The 17,937-nt window shown below is 46.2% G+C and overlaps 1 protein-coding gene across 1 annotated transcript in view; it reads right to left on the reverse strand.

The window, feature by feature from the left end:
* Positions 1-4,528: 4,528 nt before the first annotated feature.
* The window catches only part of frem2b (FRAS1 related extracellular matrix 2b), a gene marked incomplete at both ends in the record, with an annotated part of 88,810 nt that continues 75,401 nt past the window's right edge, over positions 4,529-17,937 (reverse strand). Inside the window, 10 exon segments of the mRNA XM_084466376.1 lie at positions 4,529-5,068; positions 5,483-5,629; positions 7,514-7,701; positions 8,183-8,309; positions 8,411-8,545; positions 8,931-9,058; positions 10,261-10,365; positions 10,688-10,880; positions 15,699-16,030; positions 17,226-17,357. Coding sequence (XP_084322502.1) covers positions 4,529-5,068; positions 5,483-5,629; positions 7,514-7,701; positions 8,183-8,309; positions 8,411-8,545; positions 8,931-9,058; positions 10,261-10,365; positions 10,688-10,880; positions 15,699-16,030; positions 17,226-17,357 — 2,027 coding nt within the window.

The following is a 17,937-nucleotide window of genomic DNA, read 5'->3' on the forward strand; positions in this document are numbered from 1 at the left end:
AACTTAGTTAGTGCCGTCAGTGGACTGAGCTGCGCTTCGCTTTTACCGCAACTGATACACTTTGTATATGAAAATACATAATCTATGATGATGAAAACCAACACCATTACATCTCACACTCCACACGCCATCTGTGCATTGATTTGCTGTATGTACTGTATATGCATAAATGTATATTGTGTATATTGCTATCAACTCTGTGTGTACATGTGCTACGATTTTGAAACACACACACACACACACACACACACACACACACACACACACACACACACACACACACACACACACACACACACACACACACACACACACACACACACACACACACACACACACACACACATGCAGCCTTTCGGATATACCACAGCATTTAAAGACAAGTGTGTATGGCAGCTGTTCTAAAGTGTTTTTTGAGAAATTTACCCAGCACATGCTTGCAGAGAAGTAGTGTTTTCATATTTATTGCAAAATCTAAGCAGCACAATATTTTTTGTTGTTGTTTACATTTTCTTTGTATTTTCTTTTGGGGGGGGGGAGGGGGCATGCTAAAATGCAAAAAAAAAAAAAAAAAGTGGCTAATTTAATTTAATTTTTTACACTAGTTCAGCATTTACAAATTTATTTTTCTAATTTCATATCTTCTTTTTTGGGGAGCATCAAACTTTGCGTGGTGTTGAAGCACGAAGAGGTGGAGGAGTTGTAGTTGCCACAGTCCTGTACTATTTAGATCCCTTGGTTGATGAAGCCCTCCCAAGGCTAGGCCCGGGGTTGTCCAACCCATGATCTGTGAAGCCACCTTTTTTAGAAGCGCCGATATCCCCGGAACTGTGTGGCTCATTAATTGAGTGCAGATCTTTCATACTTAATTACTTCCACACATTGGAAAGAAAAACAATTATTTATTTTTTGTTTCCCATGGTGATGAAGAAATTGGCTCTTGATTGTGTATTGATCTCGATTTTCTTTTAAATTTTGCTTTGTGGTCGAAAATTGTTGAAGAAAATTTAAGATGATTGAAAGTGACCGGTAGACGTGTAGAAGATGCTTCGCAATGTAAGTTTGCTTCATCATTAGAACCCCTGTAATTACAACAGTTCATAATTTATTAGAAGAGATTAGCCATAAAATGCACCGTCTGATATTGATGCATTCAAATGATGGACTTCAGAGCTCCACATTTCATAAATATCTGTTTGCCTGTGTCAACGTGTTGAATCACGGCATGACTGATGCCACATATCCCTCTGTCTCCCTCTGGTGTCTGTTTTGTGTAATGTCCCTGGAGCGCTGGTGCCACAGCAGTAGATGGGCTAGGTACATATGAACAGATGAAGGGGTTGGTTGATGGTGTCAACCAATACAACTCCAGTCTCTTAAAGGGCCCCTAGTCTACCACCAAGTGAGATGTTGATTAGTCATTTAAACATCAACCCTGTACCCAACAGCCTACCCAGTTAATATTAACTAACTAGCTAGGTAGAGGTAGCTAGCTGAGCTAGCCATCAAACATCTGTGTGGACACGTCCACCTGTGATGTCACAAATGGGTTGATTTTGGAACTGCTTAGTGGCTAATCAGTATTACAGGGGCCCTTTGAAGCTGTTGTAGTAACACTCTAAGCAGTGTTCTTAGAGTAATGAAGCATTTTGTACGTACCTAATCCACTCTGTGACTTGTTGCCAAACGGAAGTCTCACACACCTTTTTTACAGGTGTGCAATAGGCTGCCCATTAGCCACCATTAGCCCGAAAATATTATCAAGTGTTCTTTTACACACTCTTTTAACTTGTTTCAACTCTTGTCACACCGGTCCAAATGATTCTGTTTCTCTATTAATATGCACTGGTAATAAAAGCACATGGTTTACGGAGATGTGGAGTGATGTTTATTATGTAACGTTAAACTTTTATGTATTCATATTAAAGTAAGTTACTTATATTGATAGGAAAAGATGTTGTAGAAAGTTGCAGTCAAATTGCCTGTTTTACTGCTATTATAGTCGTATTTGCTATGAGCAGGCCTGGTACATGGCAGTAAACATGAAATAATGTCGGATAAATGTTTACAGAATATTAAAAAGAAACAGAGCAATGAACTGAAATTCTATTCAGAGGGTAATTGGACCACACACACACACACACACACACACACACACACACACACACACACACACACACACACACACACACACACACACACACACACACACACACACACACACACACACACACACACACACACACACACAACCAAAGAGAGAGAGTCCAATAATCCAGTTCTTGGCGTTTAGGCGCTTCTGAGTTGATGTGAAGTCCTGCCTCCCCTTAAATGTCATTAATTCAGCTCACAATCTTAGTAAGATTCCCCTAAAGGCTGAGTGAGACAGTTCACATCACACTCCATTGATTCTTAACTGGTTTGGGGCAGTTTAACAAACAAAACTTCTAATGACATAGAAGATAAGATATTGTGATGCAGTTCAGAGAGCTCTCACAGAAAATGTTGATTTAAATGGAGCTGCTTCTATTAGCTGTGCTCATGGGTTATTAGGCAGTCAAATGGATATTTAATTGGGTAACAAATATATTAGCTGATCGTATCTTCTATCAATTATATCTAGTGACCAGACAGTGTCATAATCAAAGGAGATTATGATGAATGTGTGTTAATTGAGAAAGATAATGTAATTCATTCTGTTTTTATTTGTTTATTTAGACCACCTTGTGCTTGTGGCCCAAATTAGAAATACTTAGAGCACATCGTATTTATTGAAACGGAACCATTCCCAAAACATCCAAACGGTGTATATTTATAAGTCTTACATGTCTGTGTATATATACAGTACAAACATTCATGAGCGTAAAGGCAGAAGGTGTTCTACCTCCTTCGCTGCGGTGAACATGATAGAACAACCGAACAGGAGATGATTACAGCGTCATTGTGTGGATGCAGTCGATTGTGGACAGACGAATCACACACAACAATGGAAGGGATCAACATGATTTCATAGGTTGCATAGAAAGGTTTGTTCTCTCTGGAAAACAAAATCAAAATCAAGGTGACCTTTTCAGGAAGCGGCGGAGTCAGAGTTTATCGGACGGCACAGTATGAGGTAATCAATGGAAACTCGCTATGTTTCCCCTTTTTTTTTTTATGAATAATGAAAGTATTCCAAACCACATCACAAAGCCTGGCATTCCCTCTTATAGAGGACACTTTCAGTGCAAACATGGCACACAGAATGTTCACTTTGAAATGTATATTTATAAATGTATAGCTATATCTTTTTCTAGAAGTTCATAATGAAAGGGTGGGGGATTGGGAGGGGATATTGTCAATATAAAAAAATAAATTAAAACAATCAAGAGGAAGTATATCTGAATGAAAGTTACAACTATACGATTATATAAAACAATTAATATTCCCTTTCAACTGTTATAAGGCATAAAAAAACTAATATGAACCAACCAACTGAGCCCTATTGTAAGAAGGATCGATAATTATTTCTTTCAAGGTTCAATCTTCAGAAATTCTCTCTCTCTCTCATGTCATAATCTTAATGATGATGATAATGGTAATGGCAGGGTTTACGGCTGTAAGTACACTGTACACTGCAGACCAGCTGTCTTGAAATTTGTGTTGTTTCAATGCAGGTTGGATTTTGCATTTTCTTTTCAGGGCCGTGAAATCAAGCTGTGTTTGAACAACCAGTTGAACCAGCATGGCACCAACTACTGGACCAAAATAATGACCTACTGATGAACACTATTTATCATAGGAATTCACTGCGAAAAAATCCATCCCCACATTGACGAGTTTGGTTTACAGTAGTTCTAACACAGTACAGTAGATTTGTCACATATGGATGAGATATGTAATACCGTTAATACAACCACAGAGTAGAAAACAAAAATAAATGCATGCAAAAAAAACGCGTAAGACAAAAGACAAAACGTGTAAATATATTATAAGTGGTGACACACATAGATGTCTGAAATCAATAACAAAAGATTTGTTTAGGCACATATGAAATCATGAAGTCATTCAGTAATCATATGCAGGGAAATCGTTTTTTTAGAAACATTAAAAGCTAAACATTACAGTGTCGCGACTCAGTGACACACACACACACAGCAGTTTCAGTTTACTGACTTTAGCATTTGCAAAAATACTTGTTCCACGTCTTCGACCAAATAAAAATAAACAACCAAACGAAAAAAAGCAGAAATCATAAAAGGCTTCTCTGTAGCACCTTTGGACACACAACATACATTTTTGGATCAAAATGGCAATCGGAAAAACAGAAACAGAATCATGATCGCGGAGAGGTGGACGAAAGCCTGTCAGCCGATTCTCTTGTCGGTTTCTCCTCCCGGGAGGGAAGCGTCGTTTCAAGTAGAAATATCAAACACAACCTCGAAAAAAATTAAACCCCAGTTTGTTTCCCCCCACCGGCCGAACCGCCCCCCCCCCTCAACGTCACCCGGTTTGAGGCACTTGCAAACGTTGCTCGCACTCTTGCTCTTCAGACCTCTGAGCTGTCGCCGCCTCCTCCGGCGCCCACCATGGGCTCGGTGCTGGCCGACACCGGGGGCTTCCTGCTTTCGGCCGATTTGTCTTTCCTGGATCGCACGAGCAGGGCGATCACCACGGCGACGAGCGCGGTGAGGAGCAGCCCCACGAAGACACCGATGATGAGCACCAGCCGCTCGTCGCCCTCCTCCCGCTGGTTGAGCTCCCGCGGCACCGCCCCCGCCCCCGCTCCGCCGGCGGGGGGGGCGTCCTCCCGGGGGCCGGGCCCTCGCTGGCCGGCCCCGGGGCCGCGGTCCAGAGCGATGTGCAGGATGTTGGTCCCCCGGTCGTTCTCTGTGCCGATCCCCTCCACCAGGTCCGGGAGCTCCGCGGCGGCGGCGGCGGCCGACCTCCGTGAGCGCGGCTGGCGAGGCGGGCCGTGGCGGCTCACCGAGTGGTACTCCAGGCTGCGCTTCCCGATGCCGCGGTTGGCGTTCTCCCGGGAGCGGACGGTGTAGATGGTGTGGATGAACCACTCCCTCCCTGCCGCCACCTGGGGACCATGAGCAAGGAGACACCGCAGTTGTGCCGTTAGTAGAACCAAACGGAACAGCGGCTATACCGGAAGACCCTTCACCGTAACTTCAACAGGGTTTAGGGAGGCTGGAGCACTAAGCATGTGGCCTTTACGTCTAGGATTGACTCAGGTTCGATTCCCACCTGTCAGTCATGTCTTTCCCTCTCTCCTGTCCGGTCCATAAAGGCACAAGAAGCCCATAAACAATATAGATCTATTCGTAAGAGTTCCACTTAAGCCTCCACCCTTCTCCAAACCCTTCTGTTTCCTTATCTATTTAGTTGGTTCGCTTGTTTTCCTAAAGCTTCTTTGGGTACGTAGTAAAGCATAAACATCCAATATACGATCATTTGTTTAGTGGCGGGGGAGAGTGGGGGTGGAGCGTCTGACCTGGAAGAGAGCCGAGGAGGCCATCCTGAAGCCGTCTGATCCTGGCTGTCGGACCAGAGCCAGCGCCGTGGGGTCGTCCACCGCCAGGTAGGCTTCGAAGGCCAGACTCCCGAAGGAGCGAGCCTGGGTCTCGGGCTGTGCCTTGTCCTGGAGGTGAAGGTTAATGATCAGGTGGAAATCCCAGAGACGGGTGTCGAAGCCCAGTGTAGAAGAACGACTAGCAACAAGCACTTTGATCCAACCTTTTAAAAATGCTTTTACTTGTTTTTACTTGTTTTAATTTTGATCGCACTTTACTTTGTCGATGACTACACCCAACACTCAGCCTTGCGCCAAGCCCCATCCTGTGAGTGCACCATGGTGTGCTGAGAGACGTAGGAAGCCAGCACATTTCTGAGTCACACAGACAGTGCTCCAGGATAGCTCCCATGTGGAGGGCTTACTTGCAGACTTATATCACCTCACTCTATGCGCAGGATGGCGCTGGAATCAAAATAGCCCCGGGAACGGATGGCAGGTTTTAAAACTAATCGAGAGATCTCTGAGTGTATTCCAGCTATGCCAAGTTTTTAATGAATCCCTCCCGCCCAGAGTGCACGAGACGCTGGTGGAACGGACTGCGGCCTGAGAGGGATGAGGTGTTTGTCTGAGCGTGACAGAAAGGCTGCTGAAACGGACCAAGCGATAGGACAGGTTCAGCCCACTTGGAACCACACTAAACATCCCAATTATTGGCTCAGGGACTGGGTGTATTTCTTGGACCCAAATAAAGGAAAATGTTGGATTAAAAACCGCCACGGCTGAAAAGAACCATAACATTTGGGTTTCTGGGACATTTTGGCTAGTTTCTCCTTAGAAGGATGGAGAGTCTGTGGAAAACGTTAAGCCGTGGTTACCCACAAAGCTTAAATCAGAATCTTTCTAATGGGATTCCAATGTCAAACTTTATCAGGGATCTCCCAACCAAAATCACTCTCCCATAATACTTTATGATGATTAAGCCATTGTAATTCAGTTTTATTTGTATAGCCCCTAATCACAATTACAGTCTCAATGGGCTTAACAGGCCATTTTTTATGACACCCCTTAACCCTAGACTCCAGGAGGGAGCAAATAACTTGCTGTAAACTGTTTCTGATGGTAAAGAGGAATACAGTCCTCTAGCCTAGTGCCTGGTGATGTCTATGATGGAAAAACGTGGGAGGAAGATAAAATGAAAAAAAAAAAAGTCATCTTGCAGAATTCATTGATCAATCAACAGGTCATTTGCACATTTCAACCTTCGGTCTACATCACAGTCTGAGCTTTCCTGTACCCACGAGCGTGGGTTGGATATAATCGCTGGGTCATGATTGGGATAGAGATTGGCGCCTGAATAAGAAAAGTAATTCCTAAATTGGGTCCAAAACTTAAATGAGCCTTTGATAAGCCAGAGTGTCTTAAAGTACGTGGAGCGCATACCAAAGAGGGTTAGGACAAAAGGTTGCTGTAATATTGTTCCATGCAGACTTCTTCATGGTACACAGATCAGTCGATGGGCTATTCTGTTGAAATTGGCCCGTAATATGAGACCGAATTACACAGTGGCTGGCTTCCATCCTCCCTAGAAGATTGGGGAAGAAAATACTCTTCTTCAGAATGGAGGGACTTATATATGTATCTATTCCTTGAAATATGATTTTAATATCAAGGAAGGTATTGTCTGAAATAACCACAAGGGTCTGGGCAGGACAATCGTTCTAACGGCCGTGCTGACGGCCGGTGATAAGCTATAGGGCTTGGATAGCCTGGTTTGAAAGCCGCAGTGCAGGGCCCAGGGACTCAGTCCAGGTCTACTGCCGGTGTCTTGTTCAAGGGCAGGAGAATGAAAGCAAATGGTGCGAATGTATGTCTTTCATTGTGCGTGTGGAAACCGAAGCACACTCCTCCATGCGAGATCAACCCCGGCAGCGTTTAACCCAGATGCTAACCACTGCACCATGGCGAAGCGCAGTGGTTAGTGGTTCAAATATTTCCGTTTTTTTTACTTACGATGATCTTGAAGCGATATAGCAGCGAGGGCGCGTCGGCCAGACAGCCAAACTCAAGGTTGTCCGGGTTGTATTTTGGAACGTAGCCGTCCGCTCCGGTGCAGAGGAAGATCTTCTCTATGCTGCAGATGAAGGAGTCCCCCAGGTTCTGTACCGGGTCCACCATCACTCGACCGTAGATCACATCGCCTGCAGGAGCACACCGTTTTACTCTCAGGTTCATATTGTTACATTGACACACACACACACACACACACACACACACACACACACACACACACACACACACACAGCGGGAAACATGGGGGAACATCGATAAAGAACATTTGGGAAAGGCCAAAGGCATTCTTTCCTACAAATTAATTTGACTTTTGATTTAACACGATATTGTTACAGTTATTTCTCTGTATGTTTGAACATAGACTGACTGAACGTGCGGTTTCCAGCTCTTACATTTACATTACACTTCCATCTATTCATCTTTCCGATTATTTTATCCACAGCCGCTTAAAGGTGACGCTGGGAACGACCAAAGCATACAATCAGAATTTTTAGCTGCATAACCTTTCTAAAGGTTAGATCTGAGTCAGAACACTTTTTGTTGGGGTCGATTTTGATTGCCCATTCTTTGAAACCACACATGGATCAGACCGGAACAATCCTCCGTTACCCTGGGAGAAGGCGGTGTCGCTCTCCTGCCCGAAGCCCATGGAGCCGTCAGAGAGCCACAGAGCTCTCTTGGAGAGGAGCAGCAGCTGGGTGTTGAGGCTGAACTCTGCAGCTACGGGGTCGCTCACCTGCAGAGACACAAACACACATATGGACAGGTTAACCCACAGAGAGACAGAAGCAAATACACAGAATGTGAAAAGGGAATGTAATTTAAATGTAAAGTGACCTGCTGGAAGCGGATGTCCAGGTCAAAGGTGACTGTGTCCCGGGGGTTGCAGGTGGGGGGGATGCTGTACTCCAGGTTGGGGGGGGATGTGCATGGCAACAGCTTCACTGTGTACGACCCAGAATAATCGCGCACCTAGCAGAGCACACAAACAGGCATGTCACGCATTACATCACTTTCATCAGCTTAATCAAGCATTCATGACACATTTGAACTCTCATACACAGACACAGACACGTCACAGCAACCATTCAATTCTTCAAGGGTAAATTAAGTTCTCCAGAATGATATATTACTTTAGCTGTTGCTAATTTTAGCCTATCTTAGCTTAAGCTGCATCCATGTTAGCCTAGCTTAGCGTACTTAGCATAGCGTGTGGCAATACATTCCTTAGTGCGAGAGAGGAACTTAGGAATGTTGATTTTTTTCTGGGAATGAGCCTTTGCACGTAACAGCTAGCTCTAGCAAGGCTGCCGAAGCCCTGGGTATCAAAAAAAAATTCAAACTCGAAGTTCCTTACAGCGAAGTCCGAGACGAAGGTCCACTGTTGGATGGGCTGGTTGTAGGTGGGCTCTGTCCGCACCAAGCTCAGGTTAAAGGACAAACCAGGGTGGTCCGGACACATGACCATCGATGACATAAACGATGCTAGAGAGATAGATGGCAGGTGGGGGAGAGGAATGACTGAAAGATTAGACTGATTGACAAAACTAAGCATGGTTAACACGTTGGAGTTGTGTGAATATTTGATGGCTTGTATCACTGGCAGAGAACCAACAAAGCAATTGAATTATGAATTATTCAGAACATTACACTTCAAGTGAGAAAAATTTGATTAGCATAATCCCTCGACACAATATTTCACCATAGATGTAATAATGTCAGAATTCCTTTAAAGCAGTTGCTGGTAAAATAAATGGTTGAACTAACAGATATCAGAAACAGTATGATTTGAATTTGAATACACTTACTTAACTGAATTTGACTCAAATAGATTAAATTATAGAAGAAAGAGGTGAATATTCAGGTTCTTACATTCATTCAAAGGGCTCTATTTTACAATCGGTGATGTTTATGAGCCATGACCAGACATTTTATAATTTTTCTACCCTCTAGTCACATCACAAATGAGTGTCCGCCCTGATATATGATGGCTAGATCAGCCTACCAGCCACCACCACTACAACTTTTATGTATGTTTTATTCATGTGTTTGTGGATGTATGTTGTATTTTGCATATTTTTTGTAAATATTTATTATGCATGTATGTATAAAGCTCTCTTGAAGAAATGAGTTATATAACCCTAACCCTAACCCTAACCCTAACCTCAGTGGACTGTACCCACTGGCTCATCCATCCACCATCAACATCACATCTGGTGGTAAAAACGGGAGACCTTAGGCATTTTTGCACTGCCAAGCTGGTTCGGTTGCGGCTTGGCATGCCCGGCAAATTCACTGTCAACAGTGAATTCATCCCGACAACAGCCTCGTAAGGAAAGTTTCTCTCCAGTGAGAACTGCTCATTTTGATATCGCTGCGTTGTCTCTGTCTAGACAACGCAGCAATACCTCTACCTAAGACCCCCCCCCCCGGAACTGCGGAGCCGTCGCATTTACGTCAGAATGAAACCCAAACCGCCAATGTGTGTAGGGGCCGGGAGGGAAAACTGGGGTGCTAGCTCAAGCAGGCACTTTACCTCGGGCAGTGTAAACGCGCGGACTGTGCCGTGAAAAAAAGGCATGCATAAGACGGGCATATTTGGCAGTGTCAAAACGTCTCTTCGCGCTCTGGACAGGACTGTGACAGCTTCGTAGCGGTTAGCCGCTCCCTGCGTTGTGGTGGCCTACCTGGGTGAGAGGGCACAAACAGGCCCCTGAACCGCGCCTCGGTGCGGAAGTTGACCACCAGGAGGCCCTGGCTGTTGATGCGCATGCTGGTTGGGTACAGAGCGCCTGAAATACAGGAAATACAGATGAACTATTAGGCGTTGGAATGGATGGAAGTCAGCTACAAATGTTCAATTTGTGTAGTTTAAATTCAAATTTAAACTAACGACTATAACATTTGATTATGAAACAAATATGAAAGAGCAAATATGCATTATTGTATTATTAAATATGTACCTTTTTATATTTTGGATGTCAATATTACGTTTTTGTATTATTAAATTTAAAATTTAAATTAAAAAATTAAATTAAATGTTGGTAAAACAATTAAGTTCGCTAATTAATAATTGTTCGTGAATTCGTCATGAGTCGATTGCAGCCTCCTTGCCTTGTAGTTCAGCCTCCGGCGGACTCCCTACGCCGTCCTTCCACAAGATGGCAGTGTCGTACACGAAGGTGAGTCTGAGCTCTGACTGCAGGTCGAAGTGCTGCCAGCCGCCGGCGCCCACCGGAGAGTGGAAGACATACGACACGTGCAGAGGCACGCGAAGAGTCACGTAGGACTGGACCAGGTTCAGCACCTGAAGGAACAACCATGGTTCACCTTCAAAGGCTGCTGTATTCAACCCACCTGTCTGGGATTCTGTCTGAGATTTAGAACCTTATCTCTTATCTTAAAAATACCAGACTTCATGTAGAAGCCTTAGTCCTTTTGTCTGAAAGGCCATTGGAACATTTATGCTTTGATTGTTCACAGCCTCATTTGTGAGTCACTTTGAGTAAAGCGAGAATGAAAAAAAGAAAAAAAGAAGAAACTAAAATGGAATACAACACTCCAGGTTGAGATACCTCTCTGATTGACTTAGAGATCACATTGACAAACACTGCAACACACGTGTCTACAAAATCAGTTGTACCTAACTCTAAAAGAGTCTTGCATCGATGCATTATATATAGCACCTGCGTTGAACTTGACTTGAAAAACACATCCTTAGCCAAATTCAAAGCAATCCAGAAATTTATGAATTAATTAAATTTGCCCATTATAAACCTTTGTGCACAATTTGTGTCACATTTCAGATTTGTTTACGTTGTTCGCTAGACATGGGAGGCACGGCAACGCCAGAATCGTACCACCAGAGCTGCGTTGCCCAAGGGCTTGCTTTCAAGACATTTTCTGGAATTGCATCAAAGACGTTTGTCGACTTCCCGAAAAAAAACAGTGTGTTTCTTAGTCAAACATAAAAGCAGACAGCACGGCCCCACCGCGGTGGAGGGTTAGTCAGAGGACTCTCTCCCCCCTCTCAGTCCCTGCCTCTCTCTCACCCTCTCTCGTTCTCTCTCTCCCGCTCTCTCGTTCTCTCTCGCTCTCTCTTGCTCAACGTCTCTCTCTCAGGTACATCTCTCTCTGTCTCTCTCACTCAGTCTCTCTCTCTCTCACTCTCTCTGTCTCTCTCACTCACACCTTGTCTCTCTCAGGTGCCTCTCTTTATTTCTCTCACACTCTCTCGGGTATCTCTCTCAATGTCTCTGTCTCTCCCTCTCATGTATCTCTCTCTTGCTGTCTCAGGTATATATCACTCAGGGATCCCTCTCTCTCTCATGTATCTCAGGTGTCTCTCTTTCTCTTTTATCCCTTTGTGTCTCTCTCTTCCTCTGTTATTCCTCTCTCTCTCATGTTTATATCTCTCAGGTATCTCTCTCTTTCTCTCAGGTATCTCTCTCTCTCTCAGGTATCTCTCAGGTATCTCTCTCTCTCTCAGGTATCTCCCTCTCCCTCCCTCTCCCTCCCTCCCAGGTATCTCAGGTATCTCCCAGTGACTGTGGAGGGGGACCTGCCTCCACTAGCTCAGTGTTCGTGTGAAGACGTGTCCCACAGCCTCGGGCGCCAGCAGCAGCAGCCCTCCTCATCTCCTTACCTCCTCACCTCCTCATCTCCTTACCTCCTCACCTCCTCATCTCCTTACCTCCTCACCTCCTCATCTCCTTACCTCCTCACCTTCTCATCTCCTCATCTCCTTACCTCCTCACCTCCTCATCTCCTTACCTCCTCACCTCCTCATCTCCTTACCTCCTCACCTTCTCATCTCCTCATCTCCTTACCTCCTCACCTCCTCATCTCCTCATCTCCCTACCTCCTCACCTCCTCACCTCCTCATCTCCTCACCTCCTCACCTCCTCATCTCCTCACCTCTTCATCTCCTCACCTCCTCATCTCCTTACCTCCTCATCTCCTTACCTCCTTACCTCCTCATGGCCTAACTTCCTCAACTCTTCACCTCAGTGAGGAGTGTCCCGTGTCCACCAAGTGGTCGCTGTGTGTAACCGTGGCAACAAAGGCAGCCATCCTTTTCATTTTGGCTTATTCCGTTGTTTTTCAGACAAATGGATTTGAACCTGAAGTCTCTCTCTGCGGCTCCCCTTCGCCTCGATTCTTTTGGTACTATTTGACTTTATTCATGGAGCACCAACCCTTTCATTCATTCCACTTACTTTGTGGTTTCTTCCAGTGACTTTCCCATCGATGTAATCGTAGAGGACGCTGATAAACTACACCCTGTACATTTCCATTAACTGCGGTGTGATTGCACCTCACACAGCAGAAGCAGATAAACCTTTATCTTCAACTGATCTTCTATTTACACCACCCACCAAGTGATAAATGAATCCCATAAAAAAATAATCCCAGTTGAGCGATGCTTAGTATTGAATAAACCACACTGGCATCGCCGGATTTATTAATGGCCGCGGTGCATTAAAGCTAAATCGCCCTCGCCTTGAGGTCTGCTGCTGGTGTTTTCTGTGATCAGCAAAGAGAAAGAGCTCCCACCACATTCCCATTAACCCTTAAGAGGCCAGAAGCCAGTCCTTTCCAGTCATTAAGAGCGGGCTGTCATCGCTGTGGCGAATGCCTTTTTGTTGACTGAACTCCTGGCCACGCTCAAGTAGAACCATCAATTACCTTAACAAGCCTGAGCTCTGTGGAGAGCGACCCACCAACGCACACACACGCGCGCGCACGCAGCTACAGACAGAGGAACCAGCCCAGTGCTGAGACACAAGCGCCGTAGGACCGGTGTTAATAAATAATGCTTCAGCGGGAGGGGCCCCCGGGTTGAGCGATGTGGGAGCCCTGTCGACTCGTGATTTATTTTTGTTCGCTTTTTTTGGTTTTGCTTTTCGACCCGACCGCCCCAGTCTTAGCTGGCGCTCTCTCCATGCGCTTTCTTCCTCGGAGTGTCTAGCCTTATTAACGGCGTCCGGGGCGGATGGCGGATCTCGGATGGCGGATCTCGGGACGACTTGAAAGCCTTTCATAGCAGTCGCCCAGACGGCGGAGCACGCCTGGCGTGTCTCCGCACAGCGGCCGTGCCTCTGTAAAGGGGACGCCACGGGGAGGAACGCGCCAGAAGGAAGGCTTTTTATTACAGGGGGCTGCTGGTTCACTTCCCCACCCTGACAGGATACAGATCGCTAATAACAGCCACGTTGTAAGGCGCGGGGTTAGCAGACAGTGTTGGCTTTATGGTTAAAGCGTAAGCCAGCTTGTCCGTGAGGCTGCTCACCCCTCCTGGCTCGGGGGCCTTTAAAGGAAAAGCCTCGGGAGAGTTAGGAAGGGTTTTAGCTCCCCCTGTAAATGATTCATCCTGGTGGAGGAAACAACACAAAAACACAAACAGTCGAGGCGCCTCGGAAAGACTAGGGGACAAGTGCAGTTAGCAGTTACAGGCCCGAACTGACCCATAAAACAAGCCGATAAAAATCGCTGAATTGGTATTTTCTGAATTACTGGATGGTTGAATTCTCCTGCTGTGGAGGACCCACGCGTAACGACCCCAGATGTGATGAAGCTGCTCCCGTTTCACTGCTCTGCACATGCTCTGTTCCACCGGCTGCACCCTCCAGCCCTCACATCACTGGGGGGGAGGAGGGGGGGGGGGGGGGGGGCAGAGGGAGGCGGAGCCATATATGAAATGCCAAGCATTTTGGTTTAAAGGTGTCTGAATTGGGCTTTGGGCTTATCTTATTAAACTTGACTTCAAAAATGACGTGGAACAATTACATCCAATAACGATACGATTTTTAACTGGCTTATTCCCCTAGAAACGATGAACCACAAGTGGATGTTTAGAGTAAATCACTGGATTAGTGATTTAGCATTAGTGCATTCTGAGCAGCGCTCCAGCGTGTTCGCAACGTCCGTCGTTTCTCCCAGTGGTTCCTTATCGCTGTGCCTTTCGGCGAGGCAAGGTGTGCTGGTAAACGGTTGGACAAAGTGCCCTATCACGTTACAGTGACACAAGTGAACATTCTTACCGGTCAAAGCGTGCCGTATCGTAGCAGCCATGTCTGACACGCAGAATATTCAGTTGACTCAGAAGATTCAGTTCACAATGAAAAATAACGGGCATTTATAATGTCTTGAAACCCTGTGGTCACAAGACCCCATGGCGCTCATTGTAAGAGTAGGGGTGCTAAACCCGGGGTCCTGGCCCCTGCACTGCCATGGTCCCCTGATTGGATAGTTTCCAGTTCACCCAGGTGGGTGCTGCCCATGTGTAGTGGAGGAGCTCTATGATTCAGCATCTCCAACTCAACTATTAGAATTGTAGATGTAGAGATATTGTAGTCTTTTTTGTCCATTTAGTCATGTCATCACTTGTCATTTTTATTTATTTTTTATTCTCCCCCTGATGTGTGCTTGCTGCACTGTGCCGCCATTATTTGCCATCTGGGATAAATAAAGTACTATAAATGATACCTCTCGTAAACCCACTATCTAAAGCCCTTTGAGTGCCCTTGAAAAGCACAATATAAATACAACAAATTATTATTATTTGTATTATTGATGGAACCGAATCCCAGCAACACATAGCCTCTGATTTTCTGAGAGGGTAAACCGGTCACCTGATGACTTAGCATTGAGGCTGCACACTGCCTAACAAAACTGAATTGAAGCGCCGTTTCACAAAGGAGACAGCGGTGCCAGAATGAACAGATTTTTCATATTTTTTCCTCAGTAAATCATGCTGTACCAAAATAATTATTCAAAATCCCTCCCTTGTGGCAATTTTGCCAAGAGCATTTGACGTGCCTCCGCCTGTCATGAATGTTGACAATGATACCGCCCATTTTGGAGTATTTTGGAATCACTGTGCGTCGGCTAGTACGGATTGTGTGGCCAGCACAACGGGGATCCGCCTTACAACTATTCACAAAACGTCTGACCACAAAGATCAAACTGCTGCCCAGGCAGAACCCGGGCCAACAAATTGATTCCGTCAAATGATATCACTTATAGATGTTGCGGTAAAGCCAGGTGCTACGGCTACGACGGTCCCGATCTCCCCCCCCCCCCGCCGGTGTTGTCCCTCCGTCCAAGGCTGTGAGCCCCTCACCTGTCCGTCGGTGCCGATGGTGCCGCCGCAGTCGCTGAGCAGCTCCGACATGTCGTAGTAGCTGGTGAACTCCCACAGACACGCCTCCAGGTTGAGGTTGCGGTAGAAGCGCAGCGTGTCCGCTCCCCTCAGCGCGGCACTGTACTGGTACGGCGAGGTCTCCCCGATCACCTCCGCGTTGCGGGTGGCGTCCGTCAGGAAGCCGTGGCGGGTCTGGACCTCGTGGTGGTCCAGCAGGTTGGAGCAGCGGTGGTTGCCCACCCGCGTGCCGTCGGGGCTGAGGGTGAGCTCGAAGTTGGACAGTGCCCGGGTGGAGACCACGGGTAACATACCTGCACAAACATATATGCATACGCACATTGCTATTTATATATTCATACATACATACATACATACATACATACACATACACTACCGTTCCAAACGTTTGGGGTCACCCAGACAATTTCATGTTTCCCATGAAAACTCACACTTTAATTCAACAGTTTTCAGCGGTGCTAATATAATTGCACAAGGGTTTTCTAATCATCAATTAGCCTGTTAACACGATAAGCTAAACAATGTACCATTAGAACACAGGAGTGATGGTTTCTGGAAATGGGCCTCTGTACACCTATGTAGATATTCCTTTAAAAATCTGCTGATTCCAGCTTACCACATTAAGATCTGTACTGCATTTCAGATTAATTGAATGTTATCTTCATTGAAAAAAAACTGACCCCAAACTCGTGAACGGTAGTTTACATATATACATACACATACAGACGCAAACGCACACAAACACAAACACGCACACCCGATGTGATCTTTAGAACTCTTGATTAATTAAAAGTAATTCAGATGAGAGGGAGCAGCTATAAATTAAAACCATCCTCAGTCTTCTCAGCCACACAGGAAGAAGGGGGGTGGTGGGGGGGCAGTTACACAGACTCTGAGCCAGGACTTTGAATAAACTGAATAATAATCAACCGTATCTCCATATGGTTTCTGATTCAGATTACGACGTCTGTCTGGCAGCTAAAGCCTCTCGCTGGAGAAGATATCGCTAATCTCCACAAGCCCGATTAATGTTGAAATAAAAATACGCAACACATTTCCGGATTGGCGCCCACGACGGGTAATAGAGGGGGTTGCAGCTGACTGTTTATCTCCGTGGTGTTTACGGTGATTAAAGTGGTCAACAGATGATGAGCTCTCAGCGGCACTGTCGCAAGCGCTGCCAATGTCTTCCTATGGAGTTGAGTGAAAAGCTCTGAACTCCCTTCTGTTGGCTGGCTATACTCCCAGCAGCCAACCTAGCTCCTACGCTTTGTTTGCTCATCCTGAGTTCACCGCTAAACCTGGTGGTCCAGAGGTGTGCCAGAGGTGGGCCAGAGGTGGGCCAGAGGTGGGCCAGAGATAGGCCAGAGATGGGCCAGAGGTGGGCCAGAGATGGGCCATGGGTGGGCCAGAGGTGGGCCAGAGATGGGCCAGAGATGGACCAGAGGTGGGCCAGAGGTGGGCCAGAGGTGGGCCGGGCTTTCTCACCGTCAATGTGAGGCATGTTGACGGTTAGCTTGATGAGGTTGGGGTGGTCCGCGTCGTTGGCGCCCGTGTACCGCAGCTTAGCAGAGAACGGCTCCGCCCCCACAGAGCCCACCACGCGCGGCTGGCACATCCCTGGACACACACACACACACACACACACACACACACACACACACACACACACACACACACACACGCACACACACACACACACACACGTCAAACAAACACATCATGATTTGAGCGTGGCTAATTCTGCCACGTTTGAAGTCCAGAGCTAGAACACTATGCGCTTTGGCGGGAAAAGCAGAAAGCACAGCCAGCAAAAACAAACGACAAAAAACAACTACTTCTGGTCCTGGAGAGAGAAAGCGAGAGAAAGTATATGAGCGTGTATAAGAGTGCTATACTGCATGCTGGACTGGGAAGGGAAGGGAAAGCAAGAAACAAGATTATGATAGACTGATAGATCTGCTAGATCTCCACCCACCCTTCTCTATGCTAATAGAAAGACAGACCAACAAACCGATCTCCCCACACATCCTCCTCCAGGCTAATGGGCACGAGACACACAGACAGGGGTATCCACCCACCGCCTTCCGGGCGGATAAACAGACAGACACACGGACTAATCCATCCGCCCCCACATTCCTCTAGGGGGCTGAGGACAGACAGACAGGCAGTCAGACATGTGTCCATCCACCTTCCTCCA

Source organism: Micromesistius poutassou (assembly GCF_964030765.1).
Source record: "Micromesistius poutassou genome assembly, chromosome: 4".
Taxonomy (NCBI): Eukaryota; Metazoa; Chordata; class Actinopteri; order Gadiformes; family Gadidae; genus Micromesistius; species Micromesistius poutassou.